At 42.5% G+C, this 23,405-nt stretch overlaps 1 protein-coding gene across 1 annotated transcript; it reads left to right on the top strand.

Moving 5' to 3' along the window:
• The first annotated feature begins 728 nt into the window (after positions 1-728).
• prdm14 (PR domain containing 14) lies at positions 729-6,360 on the top strand. The gene is made up of 9 exons (XM_013268335.3): positions 729-907; positions 1,710-2,393; positions 2,659-2,712; positions 2,819-2,979; positions 3,080-3,350; positions 3,426-3,628; positions 3,957-4,058; positions 4,941-5,160; positions 5,534-6,360. The coding sequence occupies exons 2-9, from the start codon at positions 1,760-1,762 to the stop codon at positions 5,692-5,694; spliced, it is 1,806 nt and encodes a 601-aa protein (XP_013123789.1). The 5' UTR covers positions 729-907; positions 1,710-1,759; the 3' UTR covers positions 5,695-6,360.
• The last annotated feature ends 17,045 nt before the right edge of the window (positions 6,361-23,405 follow it).

Raw genomic sequence — 23,405 nt, 5'->3', positions numbered from 1 at the left:
TTTTTTACTGAAACATCCAAAGTTATTAGCTGGCTACTTTGTGACCTCTTTATTTAGTTTTTCATAGATATAACAAAGTTGAACAAATACATTCCAGCATATGATAAGCTATTGTAAATGTTATATAATTGGTAGACTTTTTTAAATTAATACAAAAGATCGCAAGTTATCGAATCGCCAAAAGTTTCGAATGAAATATTTCATTCGCCAGTAAAAACTGAGCCTTTAAATGGTTTTATTAAGGTGTGGGCTTCTTATGCTTTTCTTTTCTTTTTCCAAAAAACATAAGAAGCTCCGCTGATCTAGAGCACAAGAAAATTGCCTGTTTAAAATTGGCAATAAAAACCTTTTATAAAAAAAAAGCAAACAACTTTACATTTGCACTTTACTGAAGTATTGATTGGGATTGGTTTACGTTTTTTTTTTTTCTGTATTCAATAAAGGTCGGAGCAGTGATCTAATAAATGCCTTTTTAATCTCTTCTTTATTTCTAGCGTCTAAGTGTTAACCGCGATAATCCACTCCACGCCTCGTGAGCAAATTGAAATCTTCGGCTCATTTTCATAATCGGCCTCACTGTGGCAAAGACAGCCGACTCAGAAGTGCAAAGAACACGGGGGTGGGTTGGCCCTGTGAAAATCTATTCCTATGGGGTGGGGGGCATTGAAATGCATGAGGTTGAGCTGACTCCTGGCCAATAGGAGTAAGGAGCTGGCTGTATACGGCATAGGTGCCCTCAGAGGACCACAGAGCAGCACATCCTCTCTTAAGTTTCGGCTGCTCCCGGCAGAATCTGAACGTTTATCTGCAGTGTTTGATTTTAGAGCACGGGAGGTTGTTCAAACTCTGGTCTGTGGGCATGACGGAGACATCGCCAGCGTGAAGCTCCTCTAATTTTTTTCAGAAGGTAAGCTACTTTATTAAAGTTCACAAAGATGTTTATAGCGGTCCGCTTTAATTTCACTCATCATTTCACATGATTCCTGATTTGTTTGTACCTTTAAAAAAAGTAATTTTTAAAGCCTCCCACCGGGCACTTCTATCACGACCCTATTTCCCTTCATACAGCGGGCTGATTGTAAAAGTCAGTAAAAGCTTCATTAATGTTGACCTCTGCTCTGGCCAGCGGTTCTTTAATTAGTGTCATGACCCTGATTTGTCTCTCTATTTACTGGCTGACTGGTAAACTGTTCCTAAAAAGCACACCACCATGCAGTGGGGTCATTTGAAAAGCCTCTGATGAACATTTGATGTGTGGCTTGTGTGTGACCCCTCAGCTGGAAATAATGCAAAATCGGCTGTCCGAGTTCACTGCGGATTGCTTTCCCCCTTTGCTCGATATGTGCGCAGTATTTTCATCTGTCGCCGACAGTTTCATTGCTTTTCATTTTAAAAGAAAAACACAGCGGATCTGTTGTAGATTTCAATTTCTTAGCCATAATCATCTGCAGTTTGTATCACTTCCATATTTAAACTGAGGGTTGCCAAGCTTCTTAACACGTTTGGAAAAATCTTAAAATGTTTGGAGGAAATGTTCATAACTGGAGAGCGAAGTAAAGTCTTACGTTCATTAGAATAATCAGTTCTGGTGGGTTCGGCCTCTTTTGATGTCCTGTTTCCTTTTTTAGATTCCTTACATTAAACTTTTATGACTACACCCCCTCCCCTCTACCCACGCTCCCACTTGCTTCTATCTCTCTTCCCCACAGAAGGCTACATCATCATCATCTCCATTTGACCCTTTGCCTCACCTCCTGTCATGTCGGTGTCCCTGTCCAGCATCCCTGTAATGCTGAAGGAGAAGAGCTATCCAGCCGGCATGCTGAAGGGCAGTCCTGCCCGGGGCTTCTACCCAGCTCCTCTCCCCGGCCCTCATCACTATGTGGACTTCTTCCCGCGTACGCACAACCTTCTCCACCCGCTCAAGTCCCTCGGTCGTCTGGTGTCGGACGCTCAGGCTTCCCTGCCGCTCAGCCTGCACGGCGGGGCCGCTCCCTTTCTCGGCCAGGCCGGCCACAACGCCTCGGTCCTCCACGAACACATGTTGAGCGCCTCCAGCATCCCGTATCTGAGCCAGATGTTGCCCGGACACCCACTCTACTCCAAACCGGAGGAGCTGGCTGCTGTGGTGACCGAACACGCCGCCGGTCCGCTGTCTTCAGACTTCAGCAGCCCGTCCAGTGAACGGTCTTCTTCTGCTCCTACATCCGCCAACACACCGCCCAAGGAGAGCTTCCTTCGGCTCCGGAGCGCGGACCATTCACCAGAGAAAAAGGGCGCATCGTACAACTTCAGTGAGGACGACTTGTTCACGGTGCTCTACGGATACTCCGGCAGCCAGGAGCGCAGCGTGGGTCACGCCATATCGGGAGTGGCCCTGCCAGAAAACTCAAGTGAGAATTCAGATTACGGACTACGGATTAAAATGACCGGGGTTTCATTTTGTTTGGTGTGTGATAATAAAAACTGCCCTTGATTTCACGCTATCCCCCAAACATAAATGTTTCCCTGTGACTACTATTATTGCCGAATATCACACAGATCAGAATCTTTGTAATGCAGTTAAAGATGAAACACTACTCATACTCCCGCTGAAATAGTAACGAGAAACCTATTTTATCTCCCTAGTTTGTTCACATTTGTTTGTTTTCTCTTTAGTTTCTGACTCACACATTTTCCCACTGGACAAAGAAACTCTTGAACTTCCAGAGGGTAAGAAGCCACAATTTTTATTTATTTATTTGAATCACCTTTACGTGTGTACGTGATTGCATGATAGAGTGCTGAAATCTGAGACCGCTTTGGCTCTGTGCTGCAGGGTTAACCATCCTCCAGGCATCCTGGGGAAACGCTTCGAGCTGTGGTGTTTTTGCGGATAAACGCAGTATTCCTAAAGGCGCCCGTTTTGGACCTTTCCAAGGAAAACTGGTCAACACCAGCGAAATTAAAATATATGACGATAACACCTTGATGTGGGAGGTAGGGTGTTGAATTGTCTCCTCACAGTACTGGTCTTTATCTAGATTTTATTTTTTATTTTTTTTGTCAGTATTTCTAATACTTCAAACACACCCTGCAGGTGTTTGAGAACGGCCGCCTCAGTCACTTTGTGGACGGAAGAGGGGGATCTGGAAACTGGATGTCTCTGGTGAAGTGCGCTCGCTTTCCCGAGGAGCAGAACCTGGTCGCCGTGCAGGTCCAGGGCCAGATATTTTACGAGGCCTGCAAGGAGATCACACCAGGCCAGGAGCTTTTGGTGTGGTACGGAGACTGCTACATCCAGTTCCTCGGGATCCCCCTCACCCTGAAAGACCCCAGAGAGGACAGCAATGCGGTGCCTCCCTCTGAAGGTCAGGATTTAATCTTCTTCACTTTTTTAATCATCATGCATATATTTAGTTTGTTAAAAAAAAGTTTTCCCCCAGATGCAAGCGAAGGCTTCAAATGTGACAGATGTGGGAAGGTGTTTGCGTACAAATACTACAGAGACAAACACCTGAAATACACGCGCTGCGTAGACCAGGGGGACAGGAAGTTTCCGTGTCACCTCTGCAACAGATCTTTCGAGAAGAGGGACAGATTACGCATCCACATCCTCCACGTCCACGAGAAACACAGACCTCACAAGGTACAACATCCCCGCATCCGCCTTGCTTTTGTGAGGGATTTCCACACAAACCTCCCTTTACATGGTTGTGGTCTGTGGAAAGTTTTAGATGGTGCTGAAAGAACAGCTCCCACACTGCGTCACTTATCAGAACAGGGAGCTTCAGATTTTTATTGGACATAAAAAAAAATGACATTAACATGAGACTTGTATTTTGTTTCGTTTCTGAAAATCGAAAACAACTCTGAAATGTATTTAAACCCATTCAAAAATGAGGTTAGGTTCTTTTTAGCTTTATTTTGAGCTTAATGCATTCGAGTGACACTTCGTGTATGTGGCTTTTCTGCAGTGCTCGGTTTGTGGGAAAAGCTTCTCCCAGTCCTCCAGTCTCAACAAACACATGCGCGTGCACTCGGGTGAACGTCCGTACAAGTGTGTCTACTGCAATAAGGTAAGACGCTTTTTCACTCTTTCTAAAGATGCGCAGCTATAAAAGCGTTTGGCTTGACAAAGACAAGGTTGTTTGACAATTGGCTCGATACCAAAGAAAAATAGGAATAAATCCTGGAATTCGACTTAATTGCTGCTGCCAGAATAGTTTGAATACGTCATGGGTGTGCTGCTAAAAATAAATATATACAAATAAAATGAAAATCTTCGAAACATTAATTATTTTACCAGCAATAACGACACTGTCCTCTGAGAGGTCTTTCCCACCCTGCTTCTATTAGACCTGCAGGCTTTCTACAGCCGCAACCATTTCGGGTTTCCTCCTGTCACGGTGCATTTGGCACGAGCCTCTCCTTATTGTTCCTCGCGGAGGGCACGCTCTGCGTAGACACTTACATGCTAATTATCTCCAGATGCACACCCACCCCTTTGTCTACCAAGATTATACTTTTATTTTATGGCCCTGGAATGAGCAGAAGTTTTTCTTTGTGTTTTTCGTTCTTTGTTCTCGATATCCTTGCCTTTTTTTTATGCGGACTGTGGACGTTTCTTTCAAGCTAATCCCCTTTCTCCTTTATTTCGACTATTTAAGCATTTTGGCACGAGCCCAAAGGTTTTGCCGCCTTTGAGCACTAGGCTGCCCCTAAAAATGCCACAAAAAACAGGAAAAAATAATCCTACATTTTAACAAAAAAAAAAAAAAAAAAAAAAAAAAAAATTTAAAAACCAACAAAAACCAAAAACCTTTTTTTGATCATTTTTTTTAAATGGCTGCTGTGAAAAAGGTGACAGTTAGCTTCTGATAAAATAAACAACGTTTATCTTGACAACTTAAATTGCGCTTATTTACGCTTACCCAGTGTTTTAAACTCCACTCTCCCAGGCCTTCACTGCCTCCAGCATTCTGCGCACACACATCCGCCAGCACTCCGGCGAGAGGCCCTTCAAGTGCAAGCACTGCGGGAAGGCCTTCGCCTCCCACGCCGCCCACGACAGCCACGTCCGTCGGACGCACGCCAGAGACAAGCCGTATCCATGCGAGCTGTGCGGAGCGTCTTTCCAAGAAGAGCAGGAGCTTAAATACCACACGAAAAGCCACAAAAGTAAGAGCTCGATTTAAAATACCCGCCTGGGAAGTGTTTTAGGCTAACAGCATCAGGTGTTTTTTTATGGGTTCAGAACTGCGCTGTCTAAAGGAGTTCATTACAGTAAAGCAACTGGAGCAATCGAATATTAAGAGGAATAGAAGTTCAGTACCATTATTATTATTATTATTATTATTATTATTATTATTATTATTATTATTATAAATTTATAATAAAAAATAACCCAAGAAAGTTGAAATATTAATTAGCTTTGCTACAGACTGTTGTCACTGGCAATGGCCTTCAAAAAAACAACTACTGGAAACTGCCAAACTAATATGTTGTATACTTTTTTAAACTACATATTTTCTCGTATTTTTTTTCCCCGAAGAAAGGCAAATCCTAGACAGCACCATTCTCCCATCTTCTCCGGAGAGAGGATTGCAGAAAGAGTCTCTGTTTCCACTCAAGGACCATCAGAAGAACAGCGGACAAAACTTTCCCTACAGCGGCTTAACAGTTTTAAATGCAGAATATCGGCCCTGGAACTAGACTCTACTTTCTTCTGTAAACGTGACTGATCTCGTGATATATTTTAGATGATTTGAGACAACGCAAACACAGCGAAGAATCTTTACGCAGTGTTTGTGGTGAGACTGTGAAAGATGAAGGTAAATTTGTTGTACAGGCCTATTTAAATAGGTAGATAATAACTGGAAATTTTGAGCTGCTGGGCAACTGTGTCCGCGTCTATTTATATGAACATGTTGTGTATTGTCATGTGGCTTAAAGCTTTCACTCTACTATTGTTGTGCGGGACAGTTTTGATGCATTGTAATGCCCATTATTATTATTATTATTATTATTATTATTATTATTATTATTATTATTTCCTTGCGTCATCTACCGCTTCAAAAGCAAACCTATGTTATCGCTGTAGATTTGAGTCGACTTGTGTATAAATGTACCCCCTCCTAATTTATAATGTATGATAATGTTTTTTACTGCAATGTTAAGCTGCCAGAAAGCAACTACAAGTGTCGTCGTTTGTTCACTTCGAGCGTCCACGTTTTCATGGTTAACCTAAAAAACAAAAATCAGCGCATGCAACAAGAGTGTTTTTGCTCTTGTTTATTTCCGAATGTAGAAAATGTATTTCTAAAACGAATAAAATAAATTAACACTGCCCAAACTGTGCACTCTGGCTTGTCAATAATCTTAAAGGGTTTTTTTGTTGTTGTTTTTTTTATTTATGTTTTCATGATGAATAAAACATTTAAACAGTTGTTATTTACCATTACAACCATCTCCATTCCCAATTCCACACATGCATCCATCCAGTCAGGCACAGGTCACTCCATATGTATTTACAGTCTGCCGAGCTTTTTTTTTTTTAAGCCACGTGATGAATTGGAGGCATCGTGTTCACAGTAAAAATGAACAAACCCCACTGGATCAAATGAATGACAATGAAATGAAGCAGTAAGGGTCATTTCTCCACACACAAAGGCAGTCGCCATGACTGACATCTGCCCTCATGCTGGCACAAACTGTCCCACATGTGTTCCCCTGAGATCAGATAGATAGAGAAAAGTGTGTGTGTGTGTGTGTGTGTGTGTGTGTGTGTGTTAGGGTTAATTTAAGGAAAGCCCCAATTGGTAGTGTGGTGGTGGCAACAGCATGAGGTCTGACAGATGACACAGTGTCCAGTCTTTGTCTCTGTGCTCTGTTATGTCACCTTTAACCTCTTGGCTGCCATCCTTCAAACTGTTTGCATGAGTAACACAACCACACTGCAAAGGTAGGTTCAAGTAGAACGTAGAAGAGGAAAACTATGAAGCAAGACACTGAAGAAAGTGAGCGAAAACACATCACGAAGCACGATATTTTACAAGTGCCAGTAAAAAAAATTAGAGATTCAAAGTTGCCGTCAGCTCAGAGCAATTAAAGACTGAAAATTAGACTTCCTCCTGGGTTGTCTGCAGAGATAAGAGCAGTAAAGAGATTAGCAATCACTCCAGCCTCTCTGTTTATTTTCTATAATGGATGGACAGCAGTCGTCAGGGTCAGGGGTCACCTCCTTACTCAGTGTTTAACAGCCTCCCTCTCTCTTCAAATAGCCAAAATATAGATGCTTGAGCAAGTGTAGATCAACCTTCAATGGACCAGCCCCTCCCACGTATACAACCCCTCAAGCCACCATGAACGGGCCCACTGTGAAAAGACAGATACTCCCCTTTGTGGTCTTCCAGGAGCAAAAGGGGTGGAGGAGAAGGACGGGACAAGAAACAAAGACAAAAAGAAAGACAGAAGGAGAAAAGCGAGAATGAGCTGCCAGAGCTGAAATACTGAGATTGTTAGCATGCTGTGCTAAAAGAGTGGTTTTACTAGCGCCTCTGTGATTGGCTGATTTAGAACTCAGCGCTAAAGCTTGGAAGAATTTTTATCTAGGTCGTTTATGTGGATTGATTTCACACTTAACCTCCTGGCAAGCTAACAGGGCCCTCTAAAGGGTAATCCATCGGATTCATCTCTGTATTAATGTGATATTAATGATGGGAGGAGTGGAGTTTTTATGGCAGTTAATTCCCTATGAGGTTGAAGCAATAGAACATAACATTCCACAAAGCAGTTTCAATACTTTGATACTCTGTAACACTCAAATGCGTCCCGTAAGAGTGCAACATTCAGTGGTATGATTCAAATATTGAGCTAATCATGCATTTACATCTTCTCTTCTCTTCTCTTCTCTTCTCTTCTCTTCTCTTCTCTTCTCTTCTCTTCTCTTCTCTTCTCTTCTCTTCTCTTCTCTTCTCTTCTCTTCTCTTCTCTCATACAGAGCTGAGTAGTCAAATGCTCTGATGTATTAGCTTCTATCGATTGCCTAATAGCTGTCAGTGTGTATGTGTGTTTGTGTGTGCTCTAGTCTGATGTTGAGGCTAGCCGTTGCTCCAGACAGGCCTCAGACCTTCAGCTGAGTGGACTCGTAAAATACAACCACAGCAGCTCTGCGTCCATCTGTGCCTGAGCCTGCGTCAAACCACACAGCAACTCACTGATGAAAAAGATACATGACAACTTTAAAACACGTTTCTTCTTGTTTTTTATAAATGAACAAAGTTTATTTTTGATTGCTACTGCCCCCTTCGTCCAGCGTTTACCTGATTGTCTTTTGCATTTCAGTCAAAATATGCAATTTATACACAAAATACACACAAAAGAAAAAAGTGACAAGGGTGACTTCCTGTACCACCTCTTGTCTGAACTCTCTTAGCCAATATACAGTTTAGTTTTATTTCTATAGAGCCAAATCACATGTCACAGGTTCAAGGGGCTTTATATTGTAAGGTAAAGACACTGCAATAATACAGGGAAAACCCCAACATTCTGACGACCCCCTCATGAGCAAGCACTTGGCGAGAGTGGGAAGGAAAAACTCCCTTTTAACAGAAAGAAACCTCTACACCAGTTGGGGAGGGGCAGCCATCTGCCAGATTATTAATCAAGATAAATAATTGAATGTAATCTTACTGCTGACGACTAGTATTTCACGAGTGGGATGGGATCCATTGTTCATCATGGTTCTCACTTTAGAGAGAGTTCTCCTCTTTGTCACCGTAGCGGCTCTGTGGTGTAGCGTTTTGACCATTTGATTAACTAACAAAGGATACCTGGTTCAATCCTGGGAGAAAGCTCAAACCGAGAGGGATTCGTGTCAGGGAGGGTGTCTGGTGTGAAAACTCAGCCAAACCAAGCATGTAAAGCTTCCTGCTGTGGAGACCCCCTGTGAATAAGGGAGCAGCTGAAAGTAGGTTCTTCATCACCATGTCCAGAGAGTCCGAAGAAGAATCAGAGGAAAGATTCTGGTCCTCTCTCAGTGATTTTTTTAATTTCACTATCATCTGTTGTTTCACTTGTACTTTGAATGACTGCAATGCATCCAGTTTTTAAATCTACTTTGTTGCATTTTTAATCCCAGCTTTCTGACATTTAGTTCATCCTTACAGAGAAGGTGTTATCTGTGTGACCCTTTCTTTCAAAGAAATATTAGACTTAAGTCATTTAAGTTTGAAAGGACCTACTGAGCTATGCCACCCCCCTCCTGTTCCCTCAGCTGAGAGATGAAGCTGATCAGCTTGTGTCCTGCCATTCATGCCTCGGGTTGAAGATGTTTTCTTCGGCCAGTGATTTCCACTGGGACACTGGACAGTAGAGGAGTAGACATACAGAGAGGATCAGCATCCTGCATGCTGCTGGCTGGATGAAAGCAGATCAAACACTGTCTGCAAAGCCCCTCCATATTGCTCCTGAGAGTGTGTATCCTCTAGGTGGGATTGGTGTGTGGGGTGGGCAGATGGCCTTATCCTTCCCTGTGGGGGCTGGTGTGAGGTTCCACTGTGGTCCCATGGGGCAACATATTTGCTGACACACACTCTTACAAACACACACCTCACATAACCCCCAGCAACTCACAAAGCAACCTATGAGAATCTACTGTATACATTATATCTGAGTCTTCTGGTACCTATCTATTTCACCATCTATCTATATCCATCCATCCTGTTTGAACTATTTAACCCCTGATGGATTGCAGGGCTTCTCTTTCGAGTCAATTCATATGCAACTAAGCTGAAAGCAGTGATTCTTCTTGTAGGCTGACATGTGGCATTGTCATTCGGGATGTTAGAAAGTGTTATAGAGTTCTCCTCCCCATGCGTTGCGCTTTACAAAAGTTTTTCTCCGTGTGCTATCTGAGTGCCTTTATCCACAAGGCTTTTGTGCGTGCTCAACTGTTATTCCTGCAAGTGATGAAGTTGGTGGTAGGTTAGTGAGGAGAGGACTTAGTGTTACTGTACTCCCCTTGCTCCCTCCCTCTTTCACTTGCTTCTGTTTCTACAGTACATCATCCCACCTTTTCTTGTGACCCCTCTGATGTGCATGCATTAAAATACTTCTTCAGAACCTTTTTAAAGTTATTTGATCCAATGAGAGCTGGTGTAAATACTGTATATGGTTTTTGTTGTTGTTGCTGTTTGTTTGTTTTTTCCGCTGACACACGCTGACCATGTAATTCCCTTGGAAGAGCTGCCTCATGTTGCTAGACCCCCAGTTGTGCATGAGTCTTTTCTGGGGTGAGTGTTTCCTTCATACTGGTGCATACATGCATTAAGGCACTTCAGGCATCCTTAATGGGTTTTTTTAATCAATCTTTTCTGCAGTGAGTGTAGTGAAAGCTGCAAAGTTTAAAAGAAAAACTGTGAAATAATTAAAAGAATAACTGCATGCGTTGTTCCTGAGGGAAGGATTTACAACATATGGACACTGTACTCCTGAAACATGCGCATCCATGCACGGACAAGGTGACCTCTCTGCCACTAAAGATGTTTGCTGTTAGTCCAGCTAATCCTGACTAAGCTGTCCACTTAGATAAACACTTGGAGGGTGTCGCTCATGTATGGTATACACAGAGTAAGTGCTAGAGATCAGTTCACTTTCTCACTTTTACTGTCACATCTTGGGGGATGGATCCTTCCTTGGGGGAGGAAAGAGAGATAAAGATTTAGAGACAGTCTTACACATAGCTTACTGTACCAGTGTCACTTTTCTACAAATACTGAAGAGCACAGAAGATGTGAACATGGAGGAAGTGGGAGATTTCATTCCTCTTGGGGCGGATTAGCTAATAAGCACCCTTGTCTTTTCCTCATCTTCCTTATTTCCTTCATCAGTTTTTCCCTGAGAATGCACAGTCACCAGCCACACAGGACAGCCAGTGATTGATTTTCCCACTGACTATCACGAGAGCATAGGAGTGAGCTGTGCAATCTACTATAACCAGTGAGTGTACACCGGACGGCCACAAAATTAAAACCACTGACAGGTGAATTGAATAAGATTGATCATCTCATTACAGTAATGTGCACTGTAACGTCATCCACACACAGCCCACTATAGTAATGGCACTCACTGATGGCAGCAGCCTCCTCTTGGAGGACAGTGCGCCACACCAAACTGCAATGACTGCTCAGAAACGGCTTGGGGAACACAGCAAAAGGGGGTAAAAATTGAGTTTTTCCTTCCCACTTTCGCCAAGTGCTTATGTGTGACAGGGTCATCTGAAGCTAGTACAGTCTCTGTAAATATCATGCCCTTTCCTTGCCTTTAAAAATGTTGTAATTCTAACTACGCTTCTATTGTTTGTGAAACAATTTACTGTGACCCCAGTCAGCTCCCGCTGGTCTGTGAGGTCAAAGGATAGAAGAAACTAAAAGGCCACAGGGTGTGGATGTTTAGCAGCTACCTCAAGACTGACATGACTGTTTAAGCACCTGATGGTTCGCACTGGTGCCAAACATCGGCAAATCCGAGGCCAAACGGTCATAAACCTGCTCATCCAGGAGACCAGAGGTAATGATTCAACAGAGCGCGTGCTGACAGTGATGGAGATGAAATGATGAGGCGGTTACTGAGTGCACTACCACAGCTAAAAGTACATGTGCTTCTGCTTTGCAGGTCACACTGTGCGTGCATGTTCCTAAGTGTATTGTCTATCAAATGTTTGGGACTGTGCCCTGCCACAGGAAAATAAAGCGTCTTGGCCCTGGAGCCACAACCGTCCATCCCCACCACCAACACTGAGTCATGATGGCTTTTTGACAGCAGAGCTTGGAAGACAAATGCCCCCGTCCTGCTGAAACATTCATGTAGCCTTATGATCCTCTCCTCCAACTAATGTACCCTAACAGGGTGCATCTAAGTCCTTAACACCCTGCTGGTCTTTTAAGCCCTTTCAGCAGTTTTGCTGGAGAACCCTTGCCTTAGGAAGTTTTCTCTAGCAGACAAAGGAAGGCTGCGTAGTCATTACTCCAAGAGACCCACTAAATAAAGCTGCATATATGCACATGTGTCTCCTCCATGTCTTTGGGGATGGTTCAGGCAGGCTCTGTCATTTGCTTCCAGGTTCATGTTGTTTCCCTTCTTGTTTCTTTCATCCTTCACATGTGGTCATTGACAGTTTTTGTAAACTGACTCCTAAGCACTGCATTGATCTGTTAAGATTGTCACTTTTAAAAAAGCCCCATTAGGGTTTAAGGTTTGACAGCTGATATCAGCATCCGTTAGTGCTGCGTAGTGACCCGGAGAGCAGAGAGGAAGGCGATGAAGAGCAGGAAGGAACCACTGTGCATAGTTGCGTAGTTTGCTTTTTTTTTAAAAAAAACAAGACAAAAGTCAGAAGATAAAACTTAAGAAAAGAACAAAAATCAAAGTGTTGTAAAGCTTTCAGGACTGAGCAAAATGACCTCAGCGTGTCATTGGACCGTGTCCTCTGTGTGTGTGTCCACCCTGTGTGGGTCCACAGGGAGATCTGGCCTGAGCAGTGTGTTTTACTATTCTCTCGGCCTCCCCACTGTGTTTACCTCTCTGTGGTAAAAAATGCCATATGCTAAATGGGCTAGTGTTACGGCTCTGGTTTCCAGGCGGCCCATCGGCCCCACACACACTCCAACATCAGTCAGAATGGATATCTAAGCTATATCTAAGCCTATAAAGTAGAACAGCATTGATCTGTTTATGCTTTTTTTAACAATCTCCAACACATGAGATTCATCTCGGTCACAGACAATCTTCTGATGGTCATTGATTCATTTGGTAACACCAGACCAATTAATTAGCGGCAGCAATCATTGCCGTCCTTTGTTTTCAGTCCTCATTGAAGCATGATCTATTACCTCACAGTGTTTACCAATTCAGGAAGTCAACTGAATAATTGTTGTTTGGTTTGTTTTATTTTTAATTAAGTATTCAGTAACACACATATAGGCTCACGTCACACAACTTTACACCCCAGACTACATTATTGACAGTGTTCTTATTGACTGAGATAATAGTCATAGAAAATGCCTCAGGATACGATAAGGGTCAGCCCATATCTCTCTTATTGTGCATTCACCAGAAGAAAACTGCAAACGTCTGCAAGAATTTTCTTCACTTCTGAAGTGAAGTGAAGAAATGGTGCATGGCGTCTACATACCAGATAAAAAACTGTGTCCAAACATCTTTATTGTATCTGTTTTACTAAACAGTTTACTAGATTTAAATGATCCTAATTACAAGTTGTAAATCAGTTCAACTGAGGGCTGACAAGCACAACACAATACAGGCAGGCAAAAATTGAGCTTTTACTTACGAGCTGCTACACAAAAATCTATGCTAAGCTGACATTGAATTAAAAATTAAAATAATGCCAAAAATTAAATCATTTCCATTCAGGCTCAAGGAAGATGGGCTACAAAAAGAGGCAGGATACACATATGAACTGACAAATAAAGGGGAAAGAGGAAGTTTTTCCAGATGTCCAGAAATGTTTAGTGTCACGAACAGAAAAGAAATGGACATAAATGTGTCATTTCAGTTAAACAGATGACCAGCTTGAAGAACACCATTTGAAATTTAAAAAGGCTGAATCTGGGTTTTAGCCTTTGTTAAGTTCCCTTAAAGGGTCCAGGGATGAGGGAAAGTAACAAAAGGTGTCCGGGTCGAAAAAAAGGAGACATGGGGGCAAAATGGATAAATTAAAGGGTTTTATTAATGTTCCTATTACTAACTAAACTGAAAGAGACAGACAAGTCGCTTTCAACTTTTAAAGAAGGAAAACAACAAAATCCAGGTGTTGGTCAATAAACTGAAAAGTCAAAAAAAAGGGTTAGTTACTAAAACACTGCTTTCCACAGAGCAGGAGCAATCAGCCACCATACACACAGCTCACTAGCTGCAAAACCACTAAAGCTCTCTGGCACTGGGTAAGTACTCTTAATTGCTGATGGGAGTCAGCTGTACAAAAAAAGGTGGCACCTAAGGCAGGGGAGATGGCATAATCCTGAAAACACACATCACAGACTGGAAACAATGCCAGTGTGGTACTAGGTGTCATTAGATAATTGAGTTATCACACACACTATGGGAATTGTGGCTTTACTAATCTGTGGTACTGACAAAAAAATAAGCATACATTAATTATCATGCATCGAGCAGTGCTAGGAAGAGAAAAGACATATACTGTGACAACTTTTTACTTTTACTCCCTACATTTAAACACAAATATCTGTACTTTGTACTCCTTACATTTACCAGGCTCATTACTTTTGGTTCTATTGTATAATTTGTGGCTTTATACTCAGGAGTTAAAGTGGACCAGAGCAAGTTGTGGTACTTTAGCATTTAGCCAGCGCTACAGAAGAGGGGCGAGCATAAAGGGAGCAACGTTATTTCAAATGTAAAACAAACTGTTTGTGTGCAGTCTGTCGCACAGTGTGTTGGTAGCTGAAGGTCCAGCTGCTGTATTTCACAGGGAGAGAACAGTTTTAGTCGGAGGTAGAGAAAGATGTAAGAAAGAGGAAAAGGAATGGAAAAAGAGAGGATATATTTAAAGGTAAGAAGTGACACTTGATATACCGCAGATTTAAAGAATACAATAAAAGTTAAAAAAAAGAATACATGTAATTTTACCATTTATAATCTATACATGATGTGTTTTCATAAATTATGTATTTTCATATTGTGAAACATCCAACCTTGTGCTATTCAAATGTTGCATGAAACTACTTTTTGTGCAGGATAAACAGGTCAGCTTGGTGTACTGTGGTGAATTTACAGTAAAGCACTGTGTTGGACTGTTGGACAGTGGCTGTGGTGCTCATGGTCAGATTTAGGTTAAGTGCAGTTGTATAAATCCATAAGAGCAGCAGGTCAGCTGATCACAGTCTGTACACAAAACAAAATCTGTTGGAGCTCACATTTGAATTTTATTAAGTTGTTGTTTTCCCCGTGCTGATCTTAACAGATCTTAGGGTTCCCCCATCTGCTGATGCTCATGACTTTTACTAGTATATTTAACACAGATATATGTACTTCTATTAAGTCAGAAATGTCTACAGTTTTTCCACCTCTAGAAAAAACTTCATATTCACACATGAGGCTGATAGGAAGTTAAGCCACGTCTCAAACTGAAAGGAGGGGGAGCGGACAACTGCAACATCCATAGACTCACGAGGAAAGTGATCTTAAGACGTATTTAATGTACTCAAATAAAGGACTCAGCATGTTTCTGCAGAAGTTTTCTTTAACATTGATTTATTCTCTTCTCTGAGACTACCAGACCCTCACTAAACTACCTTTCAGACGCTGTTAAAATGCCATTTCAGAGGTTTCAAGACCTTTTAAATATATCCGCAAATTTTGTTTTATATAAGAAATAACTATGCAGGCATTTTGTTCTTTCCAGAAAGTGTGAGGAGAGTTAATTTGTTTGGATTTTTTTGGATGCACCGATGACAGGTCTGAGCAAAGATAAGCATGTGGCATTAGTACCCCTCCTTGCATGATTTTATATCCACTCTGGGTCCGTCTCTCAGGCTCCACCTCAGCTCTCCCACCACATCACCCAGCAAGCTCCAGGAGCAGATCAATGTGTCTGAAATGGAGCCGACCCGCAGTCGGCAATAATGGTGCTCGTATCATCTTAAAGGGCTCTTCCCAGAAGACCTTCCTCCTCACACTCTGATACATGCGTCAAACACAGTAGCCTGCAGAGGGGAGACAGAGGTCAGTCCAGTGTTTAGCTTAGCGAGGCCTGCTAACAGTCAGAAGCTTACATTACAAGGTCCTGTTCATTAAGGACCCCAACAAAACCAGCAGTAGTTCTCAGACTTGGTGGCGTATCGCAGGGAGGGCGGAGTGGGTGGGTATCATATGATCTGCATGTTCTCTGCAACAGGAAGCATCTGTTTTCTTGACATGAAAAATAAATCAAGCACCTTTCAGCCTTCTTGTCTCTCTCTCTCTCTCTGTGTATGTGTGTGTGTGTGTGTGTGTGTGTGTTTTCTTTTTTTCTCACCGACCGCAAAACATCAATTATGGCACCTCCTACCATAAAAAGATCGATTCATGGGCACCAAAAAATTCTGAATATGATTTTTTTTTTTTTTTGCAGACAGGGATATGACCAGTTCTTGTGGATAACAACTGGAGATGTCACCTTCACCACTGAAAAGTAGTGACTGCTTATTGGAAGCCAAATTAGCTTCACTGATGAGCCACTCATCTCTAAAGGTCCTGGTGGACCTGAAAGGCCTCCTCGGGGGAGAAGGGTTTAGATGTGACCCTTCCTTCCTCTGCTTTCTACTGTGGGAAGGCCTCCTGAGGACAAGCAGGCAGAGGGACACGGTAATACGTGAGGTGACATAAATGACAATTTTTATGGATTTTTTTCTTTTTCTGGTGGTCCAAAACATATTGGTACCATGTTTATAAGTCCACCTTTTCTTGCAAATAAGGTCACTTGTCTTTAAAAAAAAAAAGAGGCTTGAAAACAGCCTAGAAACCAATGGATGACGTAAAAGTAGCTAGATCTATCTTTTATATGAAGTCTATGGATCTTCAGGTGGATTAACCAAATTGTTGTTAATCAAGACAAAAAATAAAGTGTTGATTTAAAAAGATTTAGATGTAGAGTAGGTTTCATTTCAACCTTGCATTCAGGCTCCCTCCAGGTCAAGGTCTTCTTTAAGTTTATGCCTCGTTTAAATGGTTTTATAGGGACTTATAATCAAGACTGTACTTTTGAAGAAACTCAGAGGAAGAAAGCTCTGAAGCCTCCTCAACTAAGAGTAGTCCAGGAAATAAATCCACCTGTACTCCGTATTATCTCCCCAGAGCATCCAGATTGGTTACACATGCTAATCATGTGTGTTGATTTGATTTAATCTCAGCTGCCAGCGAAGAGAGTCAGCGGCACAAGAGTTTCCCTTCTGTCCTTGCGGTGTTCAGGCCCAGCGCCTTATTGATCAGAATGAGTAAGTTAATAAGCTTTAGACTCATTCATCAGCAGGGTAGAGACTGGAACTGTGCACGGCAGGCTTAATCAAGTCATCAGTGCCCGTCAAGCATGAACACAGTAATTAAAGGAAGAGGGAACATAGCGATGGGGAGAGAAGCAGAGCAGGGGTCTATAGGGCTTGCCTTGAAGAGAGATAGAGAACTTAAGTGCTTCATTTATAAAGCACCGATTTATAAAGACAGTGGCTGAGCAATGACAGAGTTACAGTCATCACTGTTTGTTTTGCCAGAAATAGCTCTCACATTAATCCGACCTTAGTTAATCAACAGCTGAAATACAATCAGCCAAGCGATCCAAACAGTAACCCGAGGACAGACAATTCATCCCGCCTTGAGCAGACCCTGCTAAGTGTAAAAACACGTGTGCATAAACAAGACAAAGGACAACACACCCCTCCTCCTCCTAAAGATACACACAGCCGAGGAAATCGCCAATAATCACCCTTATCATCATCATCGTCCTCCTCGACATTTCACCGCTGCAACAGAAGCGCCACGTGAAAGAAAAAGGATGATCTCATTCGGTTTTCTTGCCGGATTGCTGAGGCCCGCCAGATTTACAGCAGCAGCTGTGAGTGATGATTTTCCTCCACGAATAAAAGCCGTCGCTCCTGTCTGGAGCAGGGGAAGAGAAAGGCTGGAAGAAACTCTAATGGGCTCCATGCACTGATTTAGAATCACAGCCCATCTGAATCTATGGGTTCTCGCTGTTGCCACAGATGTGCGTGTCAGGTCATTTGAACAGGCCTCCTGCTGGTTGTTTTAAAAGGGAGGTTATGAACTTTGTCGCACAAATATCCTTCATTTGTTTTGCTTTGAAAGAAACATGCTTGACTTTGTTAATTTGGACTGCTGAACATTAGCTTCAGCGCACAAGGAGACATTGCAGGGGTTAAATACTGTTTACTGTGCACAAGACATTATTATATTTAAGTTATTTAAATTTCTAATTAAACTTTAAAGGGTTGGTTCATCCATTCATATAATTTGTGCTTATAGGGTCATGCTTATGAGTGTAACACGTGAGCAATGGGCTTCACTCAGGTGCTCCTATCCCCCTGTGCCCTATTATTTTTAAACCTGACCATTACACTGTCCCTTCAACTCCTGTGACAAACACACACATAATGAAGGCAGCTCCCAGACCGAGCATCCATTAACTGTGACTGTTGTTGTCCTGTAACATGTCTCTGCCTTGAGACAAGTCTCTGAGCTGAGAGGCGGTTTTGATGTGTGTGGTGAGGAAGCTGGTGGTGGACGGGGAAGCACAGGTGCACGCACGTGCACAAGTGGGACACACATGCACATACCCAGACACATAAACTTGTTTAATTTAATTAGCATCCCTTCTAAGTTTTGGAAGCTTTTTTTAGTCTTTATTGCATTAAAACAGAGAAACTGGGAGAAGACACACGGTAAATAGCCTGAGAACAGATTTAAGCCCAGGCCTCTGCATCCAGCCTTCCAGCACATGCGTCTCCATGATTTTTAAGATCTTTCAGATGCAACGAAATGACCAAAGCGAAGTGAAGTGACCTATGTGCTTGCTATTTCTGTTCTTTGCATTAATTGGTTTAACATCTCAATCCACACGTCTCAATCCCCTCCCCCCTGGTCTTTCTAATCACACAGTGCAATGGACAGGATGAATACTGATCCCCCTCTGGGACGAAAACCAACAACCACAATCACAATCTGCTTTACAACTCATAATTAGCACGGGGAAAACATCTCCCATTTGGGCTGAGAGTTTGAAAAACACATGCACAAAAAAAAAGCAACACTGTGTGTCTAAATGATGATGATAATCCTGCATGGAGCATACCTGGGGCGTATACAAATGTGCCTGCAAACCAGAGCACAGGCACACTCCCACAGCAACTCAATTACAGCGCGAGTCCTTCATAGATCTGTTAGTTTATCTGATAGCCAGATCACCTGATCGATAGAGAACAACCACTGAGGGTTTATTTAAGCCTGCCGATCATTAATGTGGGGCCTGCAGTGCAGAGACAGAGCAGGGATGGAAACCTGTTGGAAGAGCTCAGCAGCACAAACAAGGCCAGCACCAGATGTGTGTGTGTGTGAGGCTGTTGTTGGAGTTTCTGTAAGCAAGATCAAGAGTTTGCGAGCTTGATTTCTCGCTCTGCTTGATGGAGCGAGGGACGGGTGCTCATCTCATCTTAGGCAGCAGTCGTCCTCGCTGTATTGATCCCCATATAATCATTGACAGAGCAATCTCTAAATGACTGGCATGGGATTCAATTAAAGGCTCGGCCCACTGATGATTTCTTTTTCTCATCCACCTTGTATGACACCACCTCCCTCAGTGCCTCAATAGAAACACCGTACCTCCTCAATTAATGGGTAACTAATAAATGAAATGAATGACCACTTGTTTCTCAGTGACAAAGACCTGTGATGAGAGTGGCCGGCCTCTAAACTCAGAGGCATGGGGCAGCACACTCCAGTGTTTGCATTAAGATGTCGCATAAAAGTTTGCCCCATTGTGGGCCATGCTTCCTGGCCCATGGCGGGGCTTACTGTCACAGGGCTAATAGTGCCTCTGCTTAGTCCCTTTGTGGCAAAGCACACTTCTCTTGTGTGTGGGGCGAAAGAAAGACAGCCTTTTGGAGCTTTTGGAGGGGTCTGGGGGGTGGCGGTTCAGGGCATGAGGAGGAGGGTGAGCACCGGCAGTAATGAAGGAGCAGGCACGTATGGCCAACAATGAGATCCATGGGATTATGGTACAGACAAAGACAGTGTTGCGGTAATTACAGTGCAAACACCGCTGTATTGTGTGTATGTGTGTATGTGTGTATGTGCGCGTGCATGTGGGTCCACAGAAGTGAGGGCATTGCTCTGTTAGCAGCTGTGTCTCAAGAACCTGATCGCTGTAAGAAGAAGGTGTGTGTGTGTGTGTGTGTGTGTGTGTGTGTGTGTGTGTGTGTGTGTGTGTGTGTGTGTGGCCAACAGAATGATTAAAAGGAGAGAGGAAATAAAGGGAAAGAGACCTGCAGCTTGTGTATTTCCTGCTTGTTTGGGGTTTTTTTGCACTAATAATGAATAAATGTTAAAAAAAAAAAAACATGGCAGTGATGTCATACATTTCAGTCTTCATCAGCAAATCTCTCAAAAAGACAGAAATTAACAGTGTGCAAATTTATTTCTCACTAGAGTGAAAAATACCTAAAATTCTTAGTAAATACGTAGTAAATAAACAAACTGACTTTTTTTCTTTTACTGGATGAGGACAATGAGAAAAGGCGACTCATCCTTTAAAGTGTTTGTTTAGGATTCCCAAACTACATTTACAGTTGTAAATTTTAAATAAGTGCATAATTTATTGTCTTAAAATCAGCTAAAAGTCTACACAGCACAACGAGGAAAACAAAAGGCCTGTTTGAATTTAAAAACATCCATTTGAATGTGCACACAAAACCACTAATTTGTCCTTTTTTTGTGATGATCTCATCTCATTCACTCATTTCCTTAACCGCTTATCCAATTTAAACTCTAAACTACTAAACTGAACTATTTTTATTACACTATTAGTGCTAAGTGTCTTTTTGTAGATGCATGTACAAAGCAGTACTTACTGTTTTCTCACACTGTAACACGAAGCACACTTGCAATCTAAGATGTGCATTGATCTTAGCTCACCAAATGCATCTTGGGAACTGTTACCAAAACTTGCCAAACTAAGGCCTTTTGCTCCAGCTAGTCAGTTTCATTGAAATGCTACCATTTCCTTCATTATCCCCCCCAAGCTTAGGCTGATTATCAGGAGTGGCCCATTTACAGTATGGCTAGAAGGTAATTAGTGGGATGAGCTGGGCAGAAGGATCCTCTTCAAGGGTTAAGAAGCCACACACTCAAGTACCCCTGGCTTCTGAAGACCAGTGGAGCTGGTGTGCTTCTGGGTGGCTTGATAACAAAAGGAAAGAGATTTCCTTTTAGACGCACACGCGCTAGCACCAACTCAGTTCAGAGGGAAACTCTAACAGTTACCTCAGCTTAATGATTTTTACTATCGGTCTTTTATCCAGAAAAATGATGAGCTGCATTATGTCTGTTTTCAGAAGTTGGAGCCACATGGCAGGTTTGTTTGGTTTATTTCAGTCACAACGTCATATTAAAAATCTTTTATTTTCTTCAGGAATCACTTCCTATGCAAGAGAAATAATCAGTTTAACATTTGTCTTGCTAACTCGCCATCAGGCAGGTAGAGCCCACACATACACACCTTCCTTTCCACTGACAGATAAGACAGAACCTCTGTTTGAGTGGCTGATGGTGATTACCTGTGCCTGAGGGCCTGAAAAAACTCACACATACTACAGATAGCAGCTTAAGCCTCAATTATTCCATTCATATGGAGGTAATTGTCTCCCATGAATATGAAATGTTTGGCAGTCTCTCCTTTAACACTGTGAGAGCTCTGTTGATGCTCCTGGTGGAGAACAAAGCCCTCAAGGTTTGTCCCATTTCCATATGGGGGAATTGAGGAAAGCTTGAAACATCCCACTGTTTACAGTAAACTCCTGGTCCCTTCAGAGGATCTGGAAAACCTGGCACTCATACCAGCAGCTTACTCTTTAACCTTCACCCGCCAGCTGCTCTTCATTTATCTCCCCGAGCTGAGATCATTTCTCCGCATGCACTGCGCAGAGTTATTTTAAATTTTGATATACGATAATCGACTATAACATTTCATTTGAGTTCCTGATGCATTCAGATTTATGATTAGAGATTTCATTCATTATTTACCAGCACTTGCTGTTAATGTAGGCTGTTAATGTAACAGCTTGACCTATGTGTAGCACAGGCGTGCCTTTATTTTATTTATGCTTATTGAACTGTATGATGCTTTGGTTTATATATTCTACATAATGATTTCAAGTATCTGTTTTTAACTCTTACGCTGTTACAGCAATCTATAATCACATTAGATTAGTTTTAAGCTCTGAGATGTTTTCCAATGCCGCCCTCAGCAGGAGATGGTTCTCGGCCCTCACTGCGTAATTATCTTTGCTAATCAAACCTGTATTCTATCAGTGTTAAAGATCCCTACAGGGAAAGGAGCTGTTGTGCTCTTTTCTTAACAAGGCACATATTTGTTAATGTCCTCCTGATTTATTAGGAAAGGGACATTCAGTGAGCCTTTGTCATGGAGAGACCTCTGTATAAGACCTCTCATTGGGTGAGCGGGACTACCAATCAGGCTTTTGGAGGTCAGAGTTTTTTGGAGGATGGGCTGGGGAAAGCGGGGTGAGGACTTTAGCATAAGCATGGGGTCAATCTGCTAGGACTACTCTGCACAGTAAGGGGCCCTCCACAGGCTTGTACCAGGGGTCTTTATTTCAGGGTTCTTGCACTTTTTTCCCTTTTTAAAAAAAACCCACAGCAACTACATCAACCTTCTGTCCTGACCTGCTTCACTCATTCATATGTATCAGTTGCTCTCTGGGCTGCGAAGTTTCCAGATGCATGCCTGTGTGAATAGGTGAACTAATTTGGGAAGTAGTCCTAAGACACAGACCGGGGAGCCTGTCCACAACACAAGAATGTAGACTTAGAAAAGCAGCACAAAGAGAAGAGCTCATTTACAAGGATGCTGTTCCTGCAAGCAGAAGATGGTGAAACAGTACCGCAGAGGGTTATAGTTCAAGCACAGAGTTCTCCTAAATCTTTGAGTGATGCTGTAAAGCCATTAGTTGATGAAGCCATGCAACAGTCAGCGGAGTGATATCTTTTCAAACAGTGATGCAAAAACAGCAAAAGACCTAAAAATGATGCATTGTTATAGTAAAGATTAAGTAGTATTTCTTATTTAAATCACATTTGCTCAGTGGTCCAGGAATTCATAGTAACACCCCTGACTTCCAGTTACAGATGCACACACCTCCATGTCTACCATTATTAGATTTTTCCCGTATGCTGCTCGGTGGACGTGATGCTCAAGGCTGCACATACAGGAAAAAGACTACAATGTGTGGATTTGAATAGTGGGGGATGGGCATGTACAGTATATATATATATATATATATGCATGCACAAACATGCCAGTGTGTGTGCTGTTCCAGACGCTGTGAGCTAAGAAACAGACAGCGCTTCATTAGTGATTCCTGTAATGTCAATAAAGTTGGGATGGTTAACAGGAAGAGTGTGGGATGGGGCAGGGGGAGACCGACCCAAGGCCATGGGATGTGTTGGACCAGGCTGATGACGGTGGTGAGCCCATCACTCATCAGCTGACAGAGGGAGATCTCACTGTCACAGTAAACATGCAGCAAGCACTCTGGGTATTGTAAAGACTGTGTCTGATGTGTACAATCGACCAGTGGACAACGAAAAGCTTAAATCCC

The sequence above is a fragment of the Oreochromis niloticus genome, linkage group LG9, assembly GCF_001858045.2.
Source record: "Oreochromis niloticus isolate F11D_XX linkage group LG9, O_niloticus_UMD_NMBU, whole genome shotgun sequence".
NCBI classification, from domain to species: Eukaryota; Metazoa; Chordata; class Actinopteri; order Cichliformes; family Cichlidae; genus Oreochromis; species Oreochromis niloticus.
This window is presented reverse-complemented; position numbering and strand designations above follow the sequence as displayed.